The 17,748-nt window shown below is 53.3% G+C and overlaps 1 protein-coding gene across 1 annotated transcript in view; it reads right to left on the bottom strand.

Annotated features, from left to right (window-relative positions):
- Positions 1-954: 954 nt before the first annotated feature.
- The window catches only part of PRR12 (proline rich 12), a 28,840-nt gene continuing 12,046 nt past the window's right edge, over positions 955-17,748 (bottom strand). The window contains exons 7-14 of the mRNA XM_030297298.1: positions 11,068-11,184; positions 10,680-10,813; positions 9,884-10,374; positions 4,256-4,381; positions 4,052-4,149; positions 2,809-2,955; positions 2,616-2,711; positions 955-1,950 (exon numbers count right to left, since the gene is read on the bottom strand). Of these exons, the coding sequence (XP_030153158.1) occupies positions 1,804-1,950; positions 2,616-2,711; positions 2,809-2,955; positions 4,052-4,149; positions 4,256-4,381; positions 9,884-10,374; positions 10,680-10,813; positions 11,068-11,184 (1,356 nt within the window). The 3' untranslated portion in view covers positions 955-1,803. The remainder of the gene's footprint in view (positions 1,951-2,615; positions 2,712-2,808; positions 2,956-4,051; positions 4,150-4,255; positions 4,382-9,883; positions 10,375-10,679; positions 10,814-11,067; positions 11,185-17,748) is intronic.

Here is a 17,748-nt window from a genome sequence, read left to right as displayed (position 1 = left end):
GTTCAAGAGCACAAGAGACCCACCCTTCAGTCTACATTAGGCAACCCTCAAAAAGCTGGTCAACTCCCTACACCTGCCACAGCCTGTACCGGTTTAAAAACACATCTAAGAATTCCTATCCTTTTCCTTCCTCAAAGCGGAGCTGAATTGCCCTCTGAGTGGGTACTGGGTTTAATAGCTCCCTTTCGATGAACAGTATGGATGAAGCAATGGTATATTAGGACATAAAGGTCCTGTGGCTTCCTCCTTGCTCTCTCCCTGGGAAAAGCCAGCTGGCATGCTGTGAGGACACTGAAGCTGCCCCATTGTGGGGTCCACATGGCAAGGAACCGAGGCCTCCGGCCAACAACTGATCTGCACGCCTTAAAAGCAGACCCTTCGAGGTGCCCGGGTGGCTCAGTCAGTTAAGTGTCAGACTTCGGCTCGGGTCACCATCTCACGGTTCGTGAATTCGAGCCCCGAGTCGGGCTCTGAGCTGACAGCTGGGCGCCTGGAGCCTGCTTCGGATTCTGGATCTTCCTCTCTCTCTGCTCCTCCCCCACTCACGCTCGGTCTCTCTCTCTCTCTCTCTCTCTCTCTCTCTCTCTCTTTCTCTCTCCCTCTCAAATATAAACAACAACAACAAAAGAAGTAGACCCTCCAATCCCAGTCAATCCCTTCGGGTTGCTCTCGCTGACCAGACTATAACCTCACAACAGACCCTGGGACGCGAACCCCCAATTCCTGATCCTCAGAAACCAGAGGATAAAACGTTTCTTGTTTTAGGTCACTAAATTTTGGGGTGGGCCAATTTTACCCAGCGAGACGCAGGGGTGCAACGACCCCAGCCCAACCACTGCCCGGGCTCCAGAAAAGCCATGTGCCAGAGAAGGCCAGACCCTCTCTCTGCCTGTGCCATCCCTCGGCCCACCCGGCACCCAGACGCCGTCGGACAGAGGCACTCCAGCCGGCCGATAAAGTGTTTGCCGTTGGGTTTTCGTTTGGCTGGTTGTGTGTACACAGTGTATACAAGTTGAGTTGTACAGAAGCCCAAGAAAGAGCAAGAGACGAAGGGTGGTGGGGAGGAGCGGGGGGGGGGGGGGGGGTTAGAGAGAGGGGGAGGGGAGACGGATAAAAAATAGAACCACATCCAGACGACGAGGGGTTGGGGCGGTGGGGGACGGGGGGGGGGGCAGACACAGACAATCGCAGTAGAAAAGGAGTAGGAGGGCCAAAGGGAGGGGACCCTTCTTCCCCCTCCACCTCCCCAGCCCCCCGCCCCAGGTATGTACAATAAATAAGATTAAAAATAATTAACAAGATGCGTTTTCCCCCTCCCGCCCGATGCCGAATGCCCTGGGGGAGGGAATGGCCTTTAGCAAAGATCTTGGCCTGTGAGGGGGGGGTTGGGGGGAGGGGGTCCCCCAGCTCTCTGAAGCCACCCCGCCCCCCTCAACCATACATAGACTTTTCCTATACATTATGTACAAGGTGGAGGGGGCGGGGCTGTGGCCATGGAGAGGGGATTGGGCCAAGGTGGGGAGGGAAACCGTTACTAAATAGACATTTATACATATATATAAATAATTTCTCTGTACACCGGACAGCAGGAGGGGCGGGGAGGGAGTGGAGGGGGGTGTGGGAGAGGGGAGGAGTCGAACTTTGAACCCTGCCCTTGTGGGGGCAGCATGGACACACCCTGACCAATGACCCCCCCCCCCCCCACTTCCCTGGCAGGCAGGGCCCAGGGGTTAGCTCCTGAGGACACAGTTCTGTCCCAATTCTCCGTTCGTGGAAGAGGTGGCTCCCCCAGGCGGGGTGGGGTCACCCACAGCGGCTGTGGGCCTGTGCTTGGGCCAGCAGGTCGCTGAAGGAGTCGAAGAGCTGTTCCAGCCACGGCTGGTTCCGCATGCATTGCTGGACTACCTCCTCCTGACCCAGGTCCTCAGCACCGCCCTCGATGGCCAGGGTCTGCAGGGCGTTAAACAGGGAGCTGGGGCAAGTGGCCACCAGGGTCTGGGGGTCTAGGGATCAATATCCCGAGGAGAAGGGTGGCTGGGAGCTGGACTCCTGGGTCTGAGAGAGGAGGGGCTGTGGGTTTGGACCCCTGGCTCTGAGGGAGGAGGGGGCTGGGGACCAGGACGCTGGGTCTGAGGGAGGAGGGGCTGTGGGCTTGGACCCCTGGCTCTGAAGGAGGAGGGGGCTGGGGGCCTGATTCCTGGGTCCGAGGGAGGAGGGGCTGTGGGCTTGGATCCCTGGGTCCGAGGGAGGAGGGGACTGGGAGCTGGACCCCTGGGTCCGAGGGAGGAGGGGACTGGGAGCTGGACCCCTGGGTCCGAGGGAGGAGGGGACTGGGAGCTGGACCCCTGGGTCCGAGGGAGGAGGGGACTGGGAGCTGGACCCCTGGGTCCGAGGGAGGAGGGGACTGGGAGCTGGACCCCTGGGTCCGGGGGAGGAGGGGACTGGGAGCTGGACCCCTGGGTCCGGGGGAGGAGGGGACTGGGAACTGGAACCCTGGGACCGAGGGAGGAGGGGACTGCGAGCTGGACTCCCGAGTCCGAGGCAGGAGGGGCCGGGTCCAGGGCAGAGCCCGTGGGGCCGAATCCCAGGGCAACGGGCGCTGCGGGTGGGCTTACCTGGTCCCTGCAGCGCAGGAAGGTGTGGTACTTATAGTGGTGGAGCGAGTGGTAGAGCGTGTAGTATCCCGACTTGTCCAGCTCCACTTTGAACTCCTGGACAGAGGAGAGTGGAGAGGCCTCACCCCACTGCCCGGCCCGGGGCCTTTCCTCTTCCCAGTCGCCCACACCGCCCGCCCATCCGCGGCCCCACCTGGGCTCGGACCACGCTCCTCTTGAGCTTGCTGAGCGTCTTGCGGTTGTAGGGCTCCCCCGCCGGCCGCAGCCGCACGGCCCCCTCCTCAGGGGAGCCCTCCCCGCTCTGCTCCACTTGCAGCTGGGGGAACGTGTGCAGGGCGTCCTGCGGGAAGCCGACCGGTCAGTGGGACGTGCCCTGGGCCCACACGCTCCAAACCCACCATCAGTTCTCAGGTCATCAGGTGCCTCAGTTTCCCTCAGGCTGTGGATCAGGGGATCCCTGGGGAATCTTGGTCTCCTCAAAGGACAGAGGAACCTACGCCTGTCTGGGGACCCTTATTAATGTGCTTTGTGGCCCGGCCTGAGATTCCCAGAGACCCCCGATATTCTACCCGGGATTCTCAGCACCAGCCTTACATCCTACTCAACATTTTGAGAATCAGCCTAAGATCCAGACTCCCCAGTGCCAGGCTGACATTCAATCCCAGAATTCTAAAACCAGAAGAATATTCCATTACCACGGAAATTTTAACCCTAGCATAACATCCCACCCGGAGTTCTAGAACCAGATTATCACTCTATCCCGCATTTTCTGAAGGACTAACATCCCACCAGGGATTTTCTGAGCCAGCCTGAAAGTCCATCCCAGAATTCCCAGAATTCGACCAGTATCTGCCCAGAAATGTCAAGGCCGGACCAACATTCCATCCCAGAATTCCGCTGCCCTAACAATCTGCCCCCGAATCTCAGCACCACACAACCATCCCCCCCCCCCCCCATCAGAGCTGCCTGAATAGTCTGTTCTAGAATCCTAGGCCATTCCAGAAAGAAAATCATCTAGATGACTTACTACCGAAACCTAAGATGCTAAGAAGTCCCGCATTACGATGACAGAGAAGCCATCAGGATCCGCTTAACACTGTCCCACGGCAAGGCCTGGGTGCAGGCCCTCGTCTACCTTTTGCCTCCAAATTTGCACTCCAGAGCCACGCTCTGATGGGCTTTCCCAGCAGCCCACCCCAGACCTTCACTATGACCTCTCTGCACCCTCCAAGCCCCCTCCATGCAGGCCTGCAAGGAACCTAGAGACTCCCTCTTGCCAGCCCTGCCCTCAACTTTTCTCCTGGCCAAGCCCGGAGAATGGTGCCCCCGGCTCAGGGCCTCATGCTCTGGGAGCTCCTCCGTGGCTGACCGGTGCACATCTCTCCCGTTCATGACTGCTGGGCCCCGGACACCTCCCGCCCAGGCCCCACAGGCACCTGGAGGGCTGGGCTCAGCGACAGCCGCTTCAGGACTTTCTTCTTGTGCTCATTCAGGAGGCCGTCGATCTTCCGCATGGGCGGGAGGTATAGCTCATCTAAAAGACCCGGAGGGGCGTCAGAAGAGCCGAAGCCCCACAATGCATGGGGGGAGGGGGGTGCAAAGGAGGGGTCGGGGACCTTCTCTCCCAGGCCTCAGCTCACCATGTGTGTCCTCCAGGGCCTGGATCATGTCTGGGTCGAGTGCTGTGCTCACCAACATCTCCACGTAGCTCCGGTACATCTCCCGCATCGCCCGGGTCTTCAACAGACGCCCAGGTACTGCCCGCTCTGGGGGGAAAAAGATGGGACTTCAGTTCATTATTCCGCCTTCGTTTGAGGCCGCCTGTGTGGCAGACGGTGTTCTAAGTACCAGGCCCAGATTCACAGGGAGCGCCCAGTCCGCTGGAGAAAGTCCCCAAGTACCAGCGTCATGTACTCTGATGGTGGAGTCACAGGCATTGATTGTTAACAAGTTCAGCCTGGCAAGCCAGGGAAGGCTCGTCCAAGGTCACACAAGAGCTAAGTCTTGACTGATAGGCAAGAGCATTCCAGGCCGGTGAACTTCACGTTTGACTGGTTCAGCGTAGCTTCAATCAAGTCTAAAGAAGCAGCATCATTGGTTTCCAAACCAGTGAATCCAGTCAGAGAGATCGCATCACAAAGAGCAAGACTGAGGGAGGAGGTGGGAGTTGAGACTACACGGGTCATGCAGGCCAGACCTCGCACGGCCTCCATCCAATATGAGGTGGAGAGAGTAGGGGCTTTTTCTGGTGGGTACTAGGGAGCCATGGGAGAGCTGTGAGCAGGGGAGGGGCAAGGGTCAATGTGGAAAGGCACCTCTGAGGACAGGTAGGGGATGGATTGGAAGGATGATACCAGAGGTCACGGTAATGGACCAGGTAAGAAAAGATGCTGTAGCAGGGCCATAAGGACAGGATCTCGGGCAAGAAGACAGGAGGGCCAGTGTCTGGGCCAGGGCTACAGGAAAGCGCTGAAGGGCTGGGGACTTCCCAGTCGTGGACGTGAGGGAGCAAAGGCTGGAGGCTGGAGATCTGGCCCTCTGACTGCCTAGCCAGTGGGGCTATCCTGGAGACACGGAAATTAGGACAAGGAACTCAGTGGGATCTGGAGGGAGGAGGCTTGGGGGATGTCTGGAGGGGGGCCAGGGAGAAGAAATGAGTGAGGCTCACTGGAAAGCTGAGCCTGCCAAGTGAGAAGTGAAACAACAAGGCCAAGGTCAGGACTTGAAGGACACTCACATGAAACCCAAGAAGTATCGTCGGAGAGAAAAAAGATGTAGGACGGCTATGAACAGCCCTAAAAGATCCCTCAGGAAGAGGCATGAGAAACGTCTGTTTGACTTAACCACATGGAAGGTCCGTGGGGACAGCTGTTTCAGAGGCCAGAGTGACCACTTGGCAGCAGCAGTTGGACCCCCAGGCCTTGGCCCAAACCCTCCCATGGCTCCTAACTGGTTCAAGGTAAAATCCTTCCAGTGGGAACGCAAAGCCCTGGGCTTCTTGTCCCTCCAGGGTCTGGTCCTGTTCCTTCTCTGCCCTCACTTCTCACCCTCTCCTCTTACTCACTCGCTCCAGCCACTGGCCTCCTTCCTGATCCCCAGACACGCCCAGCCTGGAATGTTCTCTCTCCCAGTCACCCAACCCCAACCCTGTTGCGCTCAGATCTCTGCTCCAGTGTCATTTCCAGAAGCATTCCCCAACTCCCCCATCCCCCGAAAACATCACCCTCTAGAACGTCTGGATACTCTTTACTAAAACCACTTTTCTTTTTTTCTACGTATTTACTATTTTTTTTTAATTTTTTTTAATTTTTTCTTTTTTCAACGTTTTTATTTATTTTTGGGACAGAGAGAGACAGAGCATGAACGGGGAAGGGGCAGAGAGAGAGGGAGACACAGAATGGGAAACAGGCTCCAGGCTCCGAGCCATCAGCCCAGAGCCCGACGCGGGGCTCGAACTCACGGACCGCGAGATCGTGACCTGGCTGAAGTCGGACGCTTAACCGACTGCGCCACCCAGGCGCCCCAATTTTTTTTTTTTTTAATTTTTAAGAATTTTTAAAAATTTTTAAATGTTTATTTATTTCCACATTCATTTATCTTTGAGAAACAGAGTGAGACAAAGCTTGAGCGGGGGAGGGGCAGAGAGAGAAGGAGACACAGCATCGGAAGCAGGCTCCAGGCTCTGACCAAGTGGTCAGCACAGAGCCTGATGTGGGGCTCGAACCCACAAACTGTGAGATCGTGACCTGAGCTGAAGTCGCAGGCTCAACTGACTGAGCCACCCAGGTGCCCCAAGAAATTTGTAAAGTCTTTGTTTATTTTTAAGAGAGAGAGAGAGAGAGAGAGAGCGAGCAGGGGGAGAATCCGGAGCAGGCTCCAGGCTCTGAGCTGTCAGCACACAGCCCAACACGGGGCTCAAACCCATGAACCGTGAGACTACGACCCGAGCCAGAGTTGGACGCTTAACTGACTGAGCCACCCAGGCATCCACTGAAACTTTTTCTTAATGGCCTTCAAGCCTAGCCAGCCTTACACTGATGATTCTTCACATTGTTTTGTATTCTGTTACATAACATGTTTATCCAACGGATGGACTCTCCCAAGCTAGACTGGAAGCTCCCATGAGGACATATATTATTGTTTATTCTGTTCACTGCTGGGACCTCGTTCGTGGCACATAGTAAGTGCTCAACAAATATCTGCAAAAAGGGGCCAAGGAAGCTACATGGGAGGAGACTAAAGGAAGAGAGAGAGCAGTCACTGCAGCATCTTTCTTTTTTTTTTTTAATGTTTTATTTATTTTTGAGACAGAGAGAGACAGAGCATGAGCAGGGAAGGGTCAGAGAGAGAGGGAGACACAGAATCGGAAGCAGGCCCCAGGCTCTGAGCTGTCAGCACAGAGCCCGAAGTGGGGCTTGAACTCACAAACTGTGAGATCATGACCTGAGCTGAAGTCGGACGCTTAACCGACTGAGCCACCCAGGCGCCCCACTGCAACGTCTTTCTACGACTTCTACGAATACAGGAAAGGAGAGAGCATCAGCTTGTAGCACACGGAGGGTCACCGCTCTCAGACAACCCAGAGTTAGTTTAGTTCTAAGGCCTCCTGGGCTGAGCAAAGCCTTCAGGGCATCCAGACATAGGTCACACTCACCCTATCCTACCCTAGACGGGCTCCTGGTTGAGTGAGGTGAGGGGAGGCCGACTCAGACCCATACCGACCCCTTGGCAAGGAAACGGCTCCCATAAACGTGTAGAGTTCACTTCCCCCCATTTCAGAAAATTCAGAGCTGTCCACGTGTGTTCAGAGCAGCATTATTCACAATAGCTAAAAAGTGGAAATGATCCAAATTTCCACCAACTAGACGGTAGATAAATAACATGTGGTCTGTCCATGCAGTGGAGTATTATTCAGCCACAAACAGGAACAAAATCCTGATATCTCTACAACATGGATGAACCTCAAAACGTTAGCGAAGTGCGAGAAGTCAATTACCAAAGACTACGAGGTGTGTGATTCCACTTATATGTAATATAAGGCAAATCCAGAGATTGTAAGTAGCTCGTCACTTAGGCCTGGGGGTGTGGGGGGGAAGGGAGAAATGGGAGTGATAACCAAGGGGTACAGGGTTTCTTTTTGGGATACTGAAAGTGTTCTAGAATTGATCGCCAAGATGGATGGATAACTCTATGACTATACTAGAAACCACTGAATTACACGTTTCAAATAGGTTTATTATATGGCATGTTAAAGTTAAACTTAAATTTGTAAGCTGTTGAAGAAAAAGGGGAAAAAAATTGAGGGCCAGGGAAGGAAAGACCTGCAAATCTAGGCCTTTGCTAAGTCTCCTCCCTTGTGGCACCTTCACAACCTGTCTTTAACTGCTTCCACCTGGCCTGATTTAGCATAGCACTGCCCAGTTAAAAATAAAGAAAGAAGACTACATTTCCCAGCCTCCCTTGCAGCTAGGTGTGGCCACGTGATAGAGTTCCAGCCAATGGGACAGGAGAGGTAGGATGTGGGCCACTCCCAGATCTGGCACTTAAAAGGAAGGTGTAATGATTCACTCCTGGGTCCTTGAGTCCTTTCCTACCGGCAGGACCTCAGCTTTTGGGGCTGCTGGGCTGCCTCTGACCTGGGGGAAGGCAGAGCGACAAGAGGAAAGGAAACTGGGACCCTGGACAACCTTGCGAAGAGCCTCTGATTTTCCAAGAGATTCCCACCTTCAGCAGGGCTTTGACGAAAGAGAATTCTCTCTTCTTTAACTGTGTGTACGCTTAGTCTCTGTTAAAATGGCTACCCCTGCCCTATTCCTAAAAAGACATGTGACCTCAGGCAAGTCACATCGACTCTTGGTGTCTCGGTTTCCTCATCTTTAAAATGAGGAAAATTCTATAGGACCTACCTCTCAGGATTTGTGTAAAGATAAAACAAACCAATGTGCAAAATATTTAAAACGATGGCCTGGCACCTGGTAAGCACTCAATTAAAAGGCGGCTGTTATATTTACTGTGTGTGTGTGTGTGTGTGTGTGTGTGTGTGTGTGTGTACGTGTGTATTTTGTTGCTGTTACTGTCACCACAAACCAGACATCATTCTAGGCAATGGAGCTTATCTTTGGTGCTTTACTATAGGTGAGTACCCTCCTATATGTTTTATCTGTCATTAATCTACTTTATAAGTGAAGACACTACAGCATAAAGAGATGATGCCTCTTTCCTGGAGTCACACAACGAGTCACAGGGAAAACCACAACCTCTGGGCCTCCAGGACAGACACTGGTCCCCCATGTTCCTCTGCCCTCAGAACCTACTTCCTTTTTTTAAGATTTTATTTTTAGGGGCGCCTGGGTGGCTAGGTCAGTTAAACGTCTGACTTTGGCTCAGGTCACGATCTCACGGCTCATCAGGCTCCCTGCTGTCAGCATAGAGCCCGCTTTGGATCTTCTGTCTCCCTCTCTCTGCCCCTCCCCCACTAGCACGCGTTTTCTTTCTCTCTCTCTCTCTCTCTCTCTCTCTCAAAACTAAACATTTAAGGGGTGCCTGGGTTGCTCAGTTAAGCGTCTGACTTGGACTCAGGTCATGATCTCACGGTTCATGAGTTCAAGCCCCGTGTCGGGCTCTGTGCTGATGGCTCAGAGCCTGGAGCCTGCTTCGGATTCTGTGTCTCCCTCTCTATCCCTCTCCGACTGGTGCTCTGTCTCTGTCTCTCAAAAATAAATAAAGGTAAAAAAAAAAAAATTAAACATTTAAAAAATAAAAACGAATAAGGATTTTATTCTTAAATGATCTCTACACGCAATGTAGAGGGCTCGAATTTACAACGTCAAAATCAAGAGTCACACGCTCCACCCACTGAGCCAGCCAGGGGCCCCATAACATTTCTGTCCTAAGACAAATCAGTGCAGCATTGAAGAACAGGCCTGAGGCTTCACTGGCCACATCCCAACTCGAGTGGGACGCCACACCCCAGCCACGTTATGTGCTCCTGGTGCCTCAGTCTCCTCATCTGTACATGAGGGCAGTAACGGTATCTACTTTGTAGCACTGCTACAAAAATTAAACCAGTGAATTCATCGTGTGCAGAGCAGTCATCCAGTCAGGGGCCACGTGACTGACACATATTGCCATTATTTCAATTATTGTCACTGTCTCACCGATACCACCCGGAGCCCTCTGGACAGCGCTCACCCACGCCTCCTTCTGATGCCCCGGATTCCCTTCCTCTTGCCTCCCCACCCGCCCTGTGTGGCTGCCTAGGGACTCACCGTCCTCGCTGGGTGCTCCCGGGGATGACTCGGAGTCCGAGGAGCTGCCTGGTGGACCCCCACCCGCCGAGGCATTTCCTGCCGCCTCCTTCAGCCACTTCTTCCTCTTCTTGGGGGGCGGCTCGGCCTTCACCTTGGTGGGCCGGGCCTTGGGCAGCCGGGAGGTGGCGGGCTGGCCCGCGGTGAGGCTCCGCTCAGGCCGTGTCTGCCGCCCGCCCGCGCTCCGCTCGCCCCGTAGCGGCCGCTCCCCACGCGTCACCCGCTCCTTCTCCTTCTCCTTCTCTTTCTCCTTCTCCTTCTCGACAGGCCGAGGTGGGGATGGCTTCTCAGGGGCGGGGGGCTCGGGCGCAGCTGTCTCAGGCGTCTGCTCTGGGGGCTTCTCACAGACAGTCTTATCAGGGGTCTCTGGCTTAGGAGGTGGTGCTGGCGCCTTGGGAGGCGGGGCAGAACTGGCCCCAGAAGACGCAGGGCCCTTGGCCTGCCCAGAGCGCCTGGAAGGGAACACGGAAGGGACTGTATGCAGTCAGCAGCCCCTAAGAAACCCAAATTCTCCTCTTGAAATCCCCCTGCCTCGCCAGCAGCTCTAAGCACAGAACCAGCTTCCCCTCTTGCCATCTGTTCCCTCTCGGGGTCTCTGCCTGGCCCCCCGGCCCCAGACTGGAGTCTCTTTCTCTCTGGGTCTCTGTCACCCACCCTGTGTCCACTCTCCCTGACTCTGTCTCTTCTCTTGAATGATCCAACCCCATGCCTGTAGACCCTGCCCACCAACTGCCCGCCCCTCGGCTCCCTGTGGTACCTGACGGGCACTGGGGGCCGATGCCAGGGTTTCCGAGCACAGACCCTCACATAATCCTTCTTGTTGACGTTTTCCAGGAACTTTACATAAAGGCGCTGATACCGGTTTTTCGCGTCCCCAAAATACCCCAAATACTATGGAGGGAAAGAGGCACAGGAGGAACTCCTTCGTCCACCCCAGCCAGGCAGCCGGATACCAAGACTCCCACCCCACCCAGGGCCCCCGCGGCGGCCACAGGAGCCACTGGAAACGGAGCCCCCCTGCTGGACTATACCCGAGACTAGGCATGAATCACAGCCATGTGTGAGAAGGACCCCGGCTTCCAGACCTCCCCCCCTCCCACCCGGGGCTCTTGAGCCCTCACTCCCCACCCCCCGGGCAGGCTTACATTACTGGTGGCACAAAACTGCCGCTGTCCGTCCTTGATCTCCGGAGTGAACTTCTGCAGCAGCGCCTTCTGCACTCGCCAGATGGGTGGGGGCTCGCGCCCCGTCTGCAGTGCCAGCTGAGGAGGGGTGCAGTGAGGCCAGCAAGGTCAGCCCTCGTTCCTGTCCTTCCTGCCCCCCAATTCCTGGCCCGATGTCCTCCCTCTATACCCGCTTAAGAGAAAAGGGACTGAGGTCGACAAGCCATCCATCAACGAACACTGACAGCCAGATGTCTTCTGGCCGTGTGATGTTCTCAGCCCTGGGGAGGCACCTTGAGTCTGGCCACGTCCTCCTGTGGCTTACCCCAGTCCTCGCAGTCAAGGCCGTTGGTTCTTGGGCGGCAAAGTTTTGGTTATAAAAACTTCACGGTGGGATGGCATAAGCCTCTGTCGCGACTTAACGTCATGACCGACTCCTGAGCGCACACCCGCCATTTTCCAGATACCGTGCTGGACCCCTGGGTCCAGTGATGAATAAGACTGACGCCTCTCATGGGGTCTTTGTCAGAGAGGTGACAAGATAGACAAGTCGATAAATGAAACAGGGCGCAGTGGAGGCTTGTGCCGGGAACAGACAGGTGACAGTTTCCCAGAGACCATGTATTTGATCAGCGAATCGACAACAGGGCAAGACACGGTGAGGGTAAGGCCCCCCCTTCTCCACGCCCCCAACACACTCAGATAACCTCTCCACAACTCCGAGACTTGTGTGACCCTCAGCTGGACACTGGAAACTGAAGGATGTGGGCCAGACCCAGTATCTAATCTGGGGGAGTGAGGGCAGTAGCAGGAAAACCAGACAGGGCACAAAAAAATAACAGCACCGAGTAATAAACGTGTTAATGGCAGACCCCCTCGTGGTCTGTGGGTTTGAGCCCCGTGTCAGGCTCTGTGCTGACAGCTCAGAGCCTGGATGGAGCCTGCTTTGGATTCTGTGTCTCCTCTCTGACCCTCCCCCACTCATGCTGTCTCTGTCTCTCAAAAATGAATAAACGTTAAAAAAAAAAAGCATTAAAAAAAATAAGGACTGGGGCACCCGGGTGGCTCAGTTGGTTAAGTGTCCAACTTCGGCTCAGGTCATGATCTCACAGTCTGAGCTTGAGCCCTGCGTCAGGCTCTGTGCTGACCGCTTGCTCAGAGCCTGGAGCCTGCTCCGGATTCTGTCTCCCTTTCATTCTGCCTCTGCCCCACTCACACTCTGTCTCTTGTCTCTCTCAAAAATAAATAAACATTAAAAAAATTTTTTTTAAGAAAAAAAATAAGGACCTCACATGCAATCTGAATCCAAGAACGCTTCCTGGAAGAGGGGATACCTAAATGAGTCTCGGATGGACAATGTCTTCTATGAGGGGGACCAAGCAATGACACAGGACAGCATGTGTGACAGTTGTGCGTCTAGAAGAAAGCAACTAACAGACTATATAAGAACATGGGAGGTGTCTGGGTGGCTCAGTCGGTTGAACGTCTGACTTCGGCTCAGGTTATCTCATGGCTAGTGGGTTCGAGCCCCGCTTTAGGCTCTGTTCTGACAGTTCAGAGCCTGGAGTCGAGTCTGTGGCTCCCTCTCTCTCTGCCACTCCCCTCCCCTTGCAAAAATAAACATTAAAAAAAAAAAAAAAGATAAGAATACGGATGCTACAGGAAATGTGCACCAGGTATTGTGATAACCCAGAGAGGCACGAAAGGTAGTCCTTGCGTTCAAAGAATCCATACTCAAGTGATAAACAGGATACAGATGGTAACTCCAATTGATTGGTCATGGCTGCCCTGAAAGCCAGGCATGGCCAGAGAAGTGCTGAGATCAATTAATGATGTCTGGCACTGGCAGCAGCTGTAATACTGGCGTTGGTGTGCCAAGCTATCTACTACCCACTCTTAGTTGGAGTTAGTTGTTTTCACCTCCACGATTAAAAAAAAAATTTTTTTTTAATATTTATTTATTTTTGAGAGACAGAGCATGAGAAGGGGAGGAGCAGAGAGAGAAGGAGACACAGAATCCAAAGCAGGCTCCAGGCTCTGAGCTGTCAGCACAGAGCCCGATACGGGGCTTGAGCTCACAGACCGTGAGATCATGACCTGAGCGGAAGTCAGACGCTCAAGTGACTGAGCCGCCCAGGCGCCCCTCACCTCCGTGATTTTTTGTGTCCCTCAGATCAGCTAGGGGAATGCAAAAAAGGGATTACAATAACCTGATGAAAATGAGGTCTCAAAATGCTCTCTGCTTAAAATTACAAGAGGCAGGATGAGACAAGGATGCCAGGGTCCTGGCCCCAAGTCCTTTTTCCCAGGCTGCTATGTGGTTCCCAGTCCTTCCTCTCGGTGACCTTGGGAAGCCAGGTCAGAGGCCCAAGGATTGAAAAGTTCCTTTCAGACCACATCCTGCTCTGCTCCAAACCCCTGTAGGGCCCCCAGTGCAAGCTCCACAGTCTGGCACAGCGAAACTTTGCCTCAGTTTCCTTTTTCTTCTCCAGCCCCTGCCCAGCACGCTATCCCGACCCCTCAGAGTTCAGCAGATGAACCCCAGACTTTCTGACCCCCAGATTTTTGCATATGCAGTGCCCTCCATCAGGGGTGCCTTTTCCCCTCTCAATGTGAATATGAAGTTCTCAGAAGTCATCAGAGCATCCTTCCCAGCCGGGGGAGCCCACCCCCTCCTCGGTCTCCTCCCACTACGTAATCTGCCTCCTCTGAGTCGATTGATTCTCTCGTTGGAGGCAGGTCCCCTGGCTCACCACATCCCAGTCGAGCTTGGTGTCTTTCCCAAAACCACTCTGCCTCCCTGCCACCATCGTGCCCAATCCCTGGTATCATCCTTGCCTGATCTCCAATCCCTGGTATCATCCTTGCCTGATCTCCAATCAGGGCCGGTCAGTCCCCAGGCTGTCCTTCCTGCCTCTCCTCATGTCGATCAGATCACTGACCACACCCACTTCCCCTTATTAGGGAAGCCAACATGCCCAAAGCCCCTGCCCCTGCCCGACGGAAGCCAGAGCCGATTGGAGGAGACCTAACCAGGCAGCCAATCAGGAAGCAAATCATCTTGGCCCCAAATGCAGAGCTGGACCAATCAGATTCTCTTTTGGGAATCTGAACTCTGACAAGCAGAGACCAGGGCAGGAAGCAAGCAGCAAGATGAGAATGAGCCAGAAACACCTAGCAGGGTGGGAATAAGAAAGCTTTATGGTCCGTTAACAGGGAATCAGGGTCACAGGACTGAGGTGGTGGACAGACTGCCATCAGGCCTAGACATCTCCCCAGCCACCTCCCCGCTGGCGAGAAGCCCTAGCAGCTGCCGGAAAACCCAGAGAGGAGTCTCAAGCAGGCGCCCGTTGATCTCACTCCAGCATGACCCGGCCCCTGGCTCACCTTCCCAGCCTTGGCACTCACTTCCAGCCACTCAACCCCTTGAGCCACAAGGACAACGCATTTTTGCTCATGACACGAGCTTTGCACCCTGCTACCTCCACCCGGACTGCCCTTCCCCGTACATTTCTCTACCCCATAAACTCTTACCGTGCTCAGGGTCTACATCCTGCTAAATCTTCCACATCCCCGAGAACTGGGAGTTAATATTTTCACTCTCATTTTAGAGATGGGGACGCTGAGGCACGGAAGGGGGCTAACCCCGCGCTTTCTAATTCAGCTGCCCCGAGTACGGTCCACAAGTGTAAAATACACACTGGGTGTCAAAGACTTGATATGGGAAAACTGTAAAACATCTCGAGCTTTTTCTACGTTGATGACATACTGAAATGATGGCTTTAAATACACTGTTACAGAAAATACAATGTGGCCAATCTCACCCATCTTTGAACTTGTTTGTTTGTTTTTTAAGAAGGCTCCACGCCCAGCATGGGGCTTGAATTCACAACTGTTGAGATCAAGAGTCCAGTGCTCGGGGCCTCTGGGGGGCTTAGTCAGTTAAGAGTCTGACTCTCGGTTTCAAACTCAGGTCATGATCTCGCAGTTTGTGGGTTCAAGCCCCATGTTGGGCTCCATGCGGACAGCGCGGAACCTGCTCGGGATTCTCTCTGTCCCTCTCTCTCTGTCCCTCTCCAGCTTGAGCTCTCTCTTAAATAAATAAACTTAAAAAAAAAAAAAAAAAGTCATGTGCTCTACTCATTAAGCCAGCTCCCCTATCTTTTAAGCGTGGGTACAAGAAAGCTGATTTTTAAATTTTTTAAAAATGTTTATTTATTTTTGAGAGAGAGGGAGACAGAGCACGAGCAGGGAGGAACAGGCATAGGGAGACACAGAATCCAAAGCAGGCTCCGGGCCGTCAGCACAGGGCCCAACGCGGGGCTCAAACTCACAAACCGGGAGATCACAACCTAAGCTGAAGTCGGGACGCTTAACCGACTGAGCCACCCAGGCACCCCTGGATACGAGAAAGTTTGAAATGACGTGTATGGTTCACTGATATTTCTACTGGACTATCATTGTTCTCGACCAGTGGCCTGTTGCCCATTTTTACACACCTACCAGCTAAAAATGGTTCCTAATTTTTAAAGGATTGTGAACAAAACAAAACAAGAATATGTAGCAGAAACCCTCTGACCTATAAAGCCCGAAGTATTTATTGGCTGGCCCTTCACGGAAAAAGTTACCCAAGCTCTGCACTAGGTTCGCCCAAGAGCACTGAGTGAGTAACAGAAGCGAAAGTTTTAGGACACCTACTGTGTGCCACCCCCGGTTCCATAAAGCCCCAGGCAAGCATTAATGCCTGCATCTTCCCATTACCTGAGGGAGGAAATGAGGAAACGGAGGGTCAGGAAGGGTCAACACCAGCCCAGCCCAGAAGTGGCTGAGATTTAAGCCTGTCAGGTTAACGCCAAAGCTGGGCTCTCAGTAACGATGCCACCAGCCTGCCCCGACTCCAAGCACACAAACGAGTCTCCGACGTTTCCATGAGTGGTTCAGTCCTGGGGCTGTGTGTCCCCCATTGTAATGCACACTCGTGTTGTATTTTAAGCATCTGAATCCTTGCCCGGCCCCGTGCCAGCTGGGAGGTGGTGTCAGAAAGCTGTGGCTCCTATCCCGGCTCGGCACCCACCAGCCGAACGAGTCCCTCTCTCTGAACGTGAACTTCCTCATCTGTAAAAGCTCTGTTATTCTGGCCCAGCAGCATCCGCCGCTGTCACTGTCAATGTTTGACAGAATGGACAGAGAAAGGCTGAATCTGGTACTGAGACCCCGGGCTCCTGGGGCCAACAGAGCTGGCGTCAGTCCCCAACCATGAAAGTCTAGGAAGGCTACTGTACCACTCTACGCCTCAGTTTCCTTCCCTGTAAAACGGGGCTAGCAATCCCTATCGTGAAGGAGAATTATGAACATAAAACTTGGAGACAGACAATGGCGATAGTTACATAACGATGTGAATGCACCTAATGCCACCGAATGATACACTTAAAAATGGTTAGAATGACGGGCCGCCTGGGTGGCTCAGTCGGTTAAGCGGCTGACTTCGGCTCAGGTCATGATCTCGCGGTCTGTGAGTTCGAGCCCCGCGTCGGGCTCTGTGCTGACAGCTCAGAGCCTGGAGCCTGTTTCAGGTTCTGTGTCTCCCTCTCTCTGACCCTCCCCCGTTCATGCTCTGTCTCTCTCTGTCTCAAAAATAAATAAACGTTAAAAAAAAAATTTTTTTTAAATGGTTAGAATGACAAATGTCATGGTATATACAGGCTACCACAATTAAGAAAAAAAGATCAAACTAAATTCTGTGGGGGCACCTGAGTGGCTCAGTGGGTTAAGCGTCTGACCTTTCTTTTTTTTTTTCAGAGAGAGGGCTCAAGTGAGCGAGGGGCAGAGAGAGAGAGAGAGAGAGAAGCCCAGGAGGGACAGAGGGAGAGAGAAAGAGAGAGAGAAATGGGGGGCTCACCCAATGTGGACTCAAACTCACGAACCATGAGGTCATGACCTGAGCCGAAGTCAGATGCTAAATGACTGAGCCACCCAGGTGCCCCCGCGTCTGACTCTCGATTTCGGCTCAGGTCTTGATCCGGGGTTTGTGAGATCAAGCCCCTCATCGGGCTCTGTGCTGACATCACAGAGTCTGCTTGAGATTCTCTTTCTCTCTCTCTCTCTCTCTCTCCCCCCTCTCTCTGCCCCTCCCCCACTTGTGCTCTCTTAAAATAACTTAAAAAAAAAACGACTAAAAATAAGGCTACACTCTCAACAATAGCTAAATTATGGAAAGAGCCTAAATGTCCACCAACTGACGAATGGATAAAGAAATTGTGGTTTATATACACAATGGAATACTACGTGGCAATGAGAAAGAAATGAAATCTGGCCTTTTGTATCAACGTGGATGGAACTGGAGAGCATTATGCTAAGTGAAATAAGTCATATAGAGAAGGACAGATTCCATATGTTTTCGCTCCTATGTGGATCCTCAGAAACTTAACAGAAGACCATGGGGGAGGGGAAGGGGAAAAAAAATGGTTAGAGAAGGAGGGAGCCAAAGCATAAGAGACTCCTAAAAACTGAGAACAAACTGAGGGTTGATGGGGGGTGGGAGGGAGGGAAGGGTGGGTGACGGGTATTGAGGAGGGCACCTGCTGGGATGAGCACTGGGTGTTGTATGGAAACCGATTTGACAATAAATTTCATACTTAAAAAAAAAAAAAAAAACCTTAAAAA

Source organism: Lynx canadensis, chromosome E2 (assembly GCF_007474595.2).
Source record: "Lynx canadensis isolate LIC74 chromosome E2, mLynCan4.pri.v2, whole genome shotgun sequence".
Lineage (NCBI taxonomy): Eukaryota > Metazoa > Chordata > Mammalia > Carnivora > Felidae > Lynx > Lynx canadensis.
Note: the sequence above shows the minus strand (reverse complement) of the source record. Positions and strands in the feature narration are given on the sequence as shown.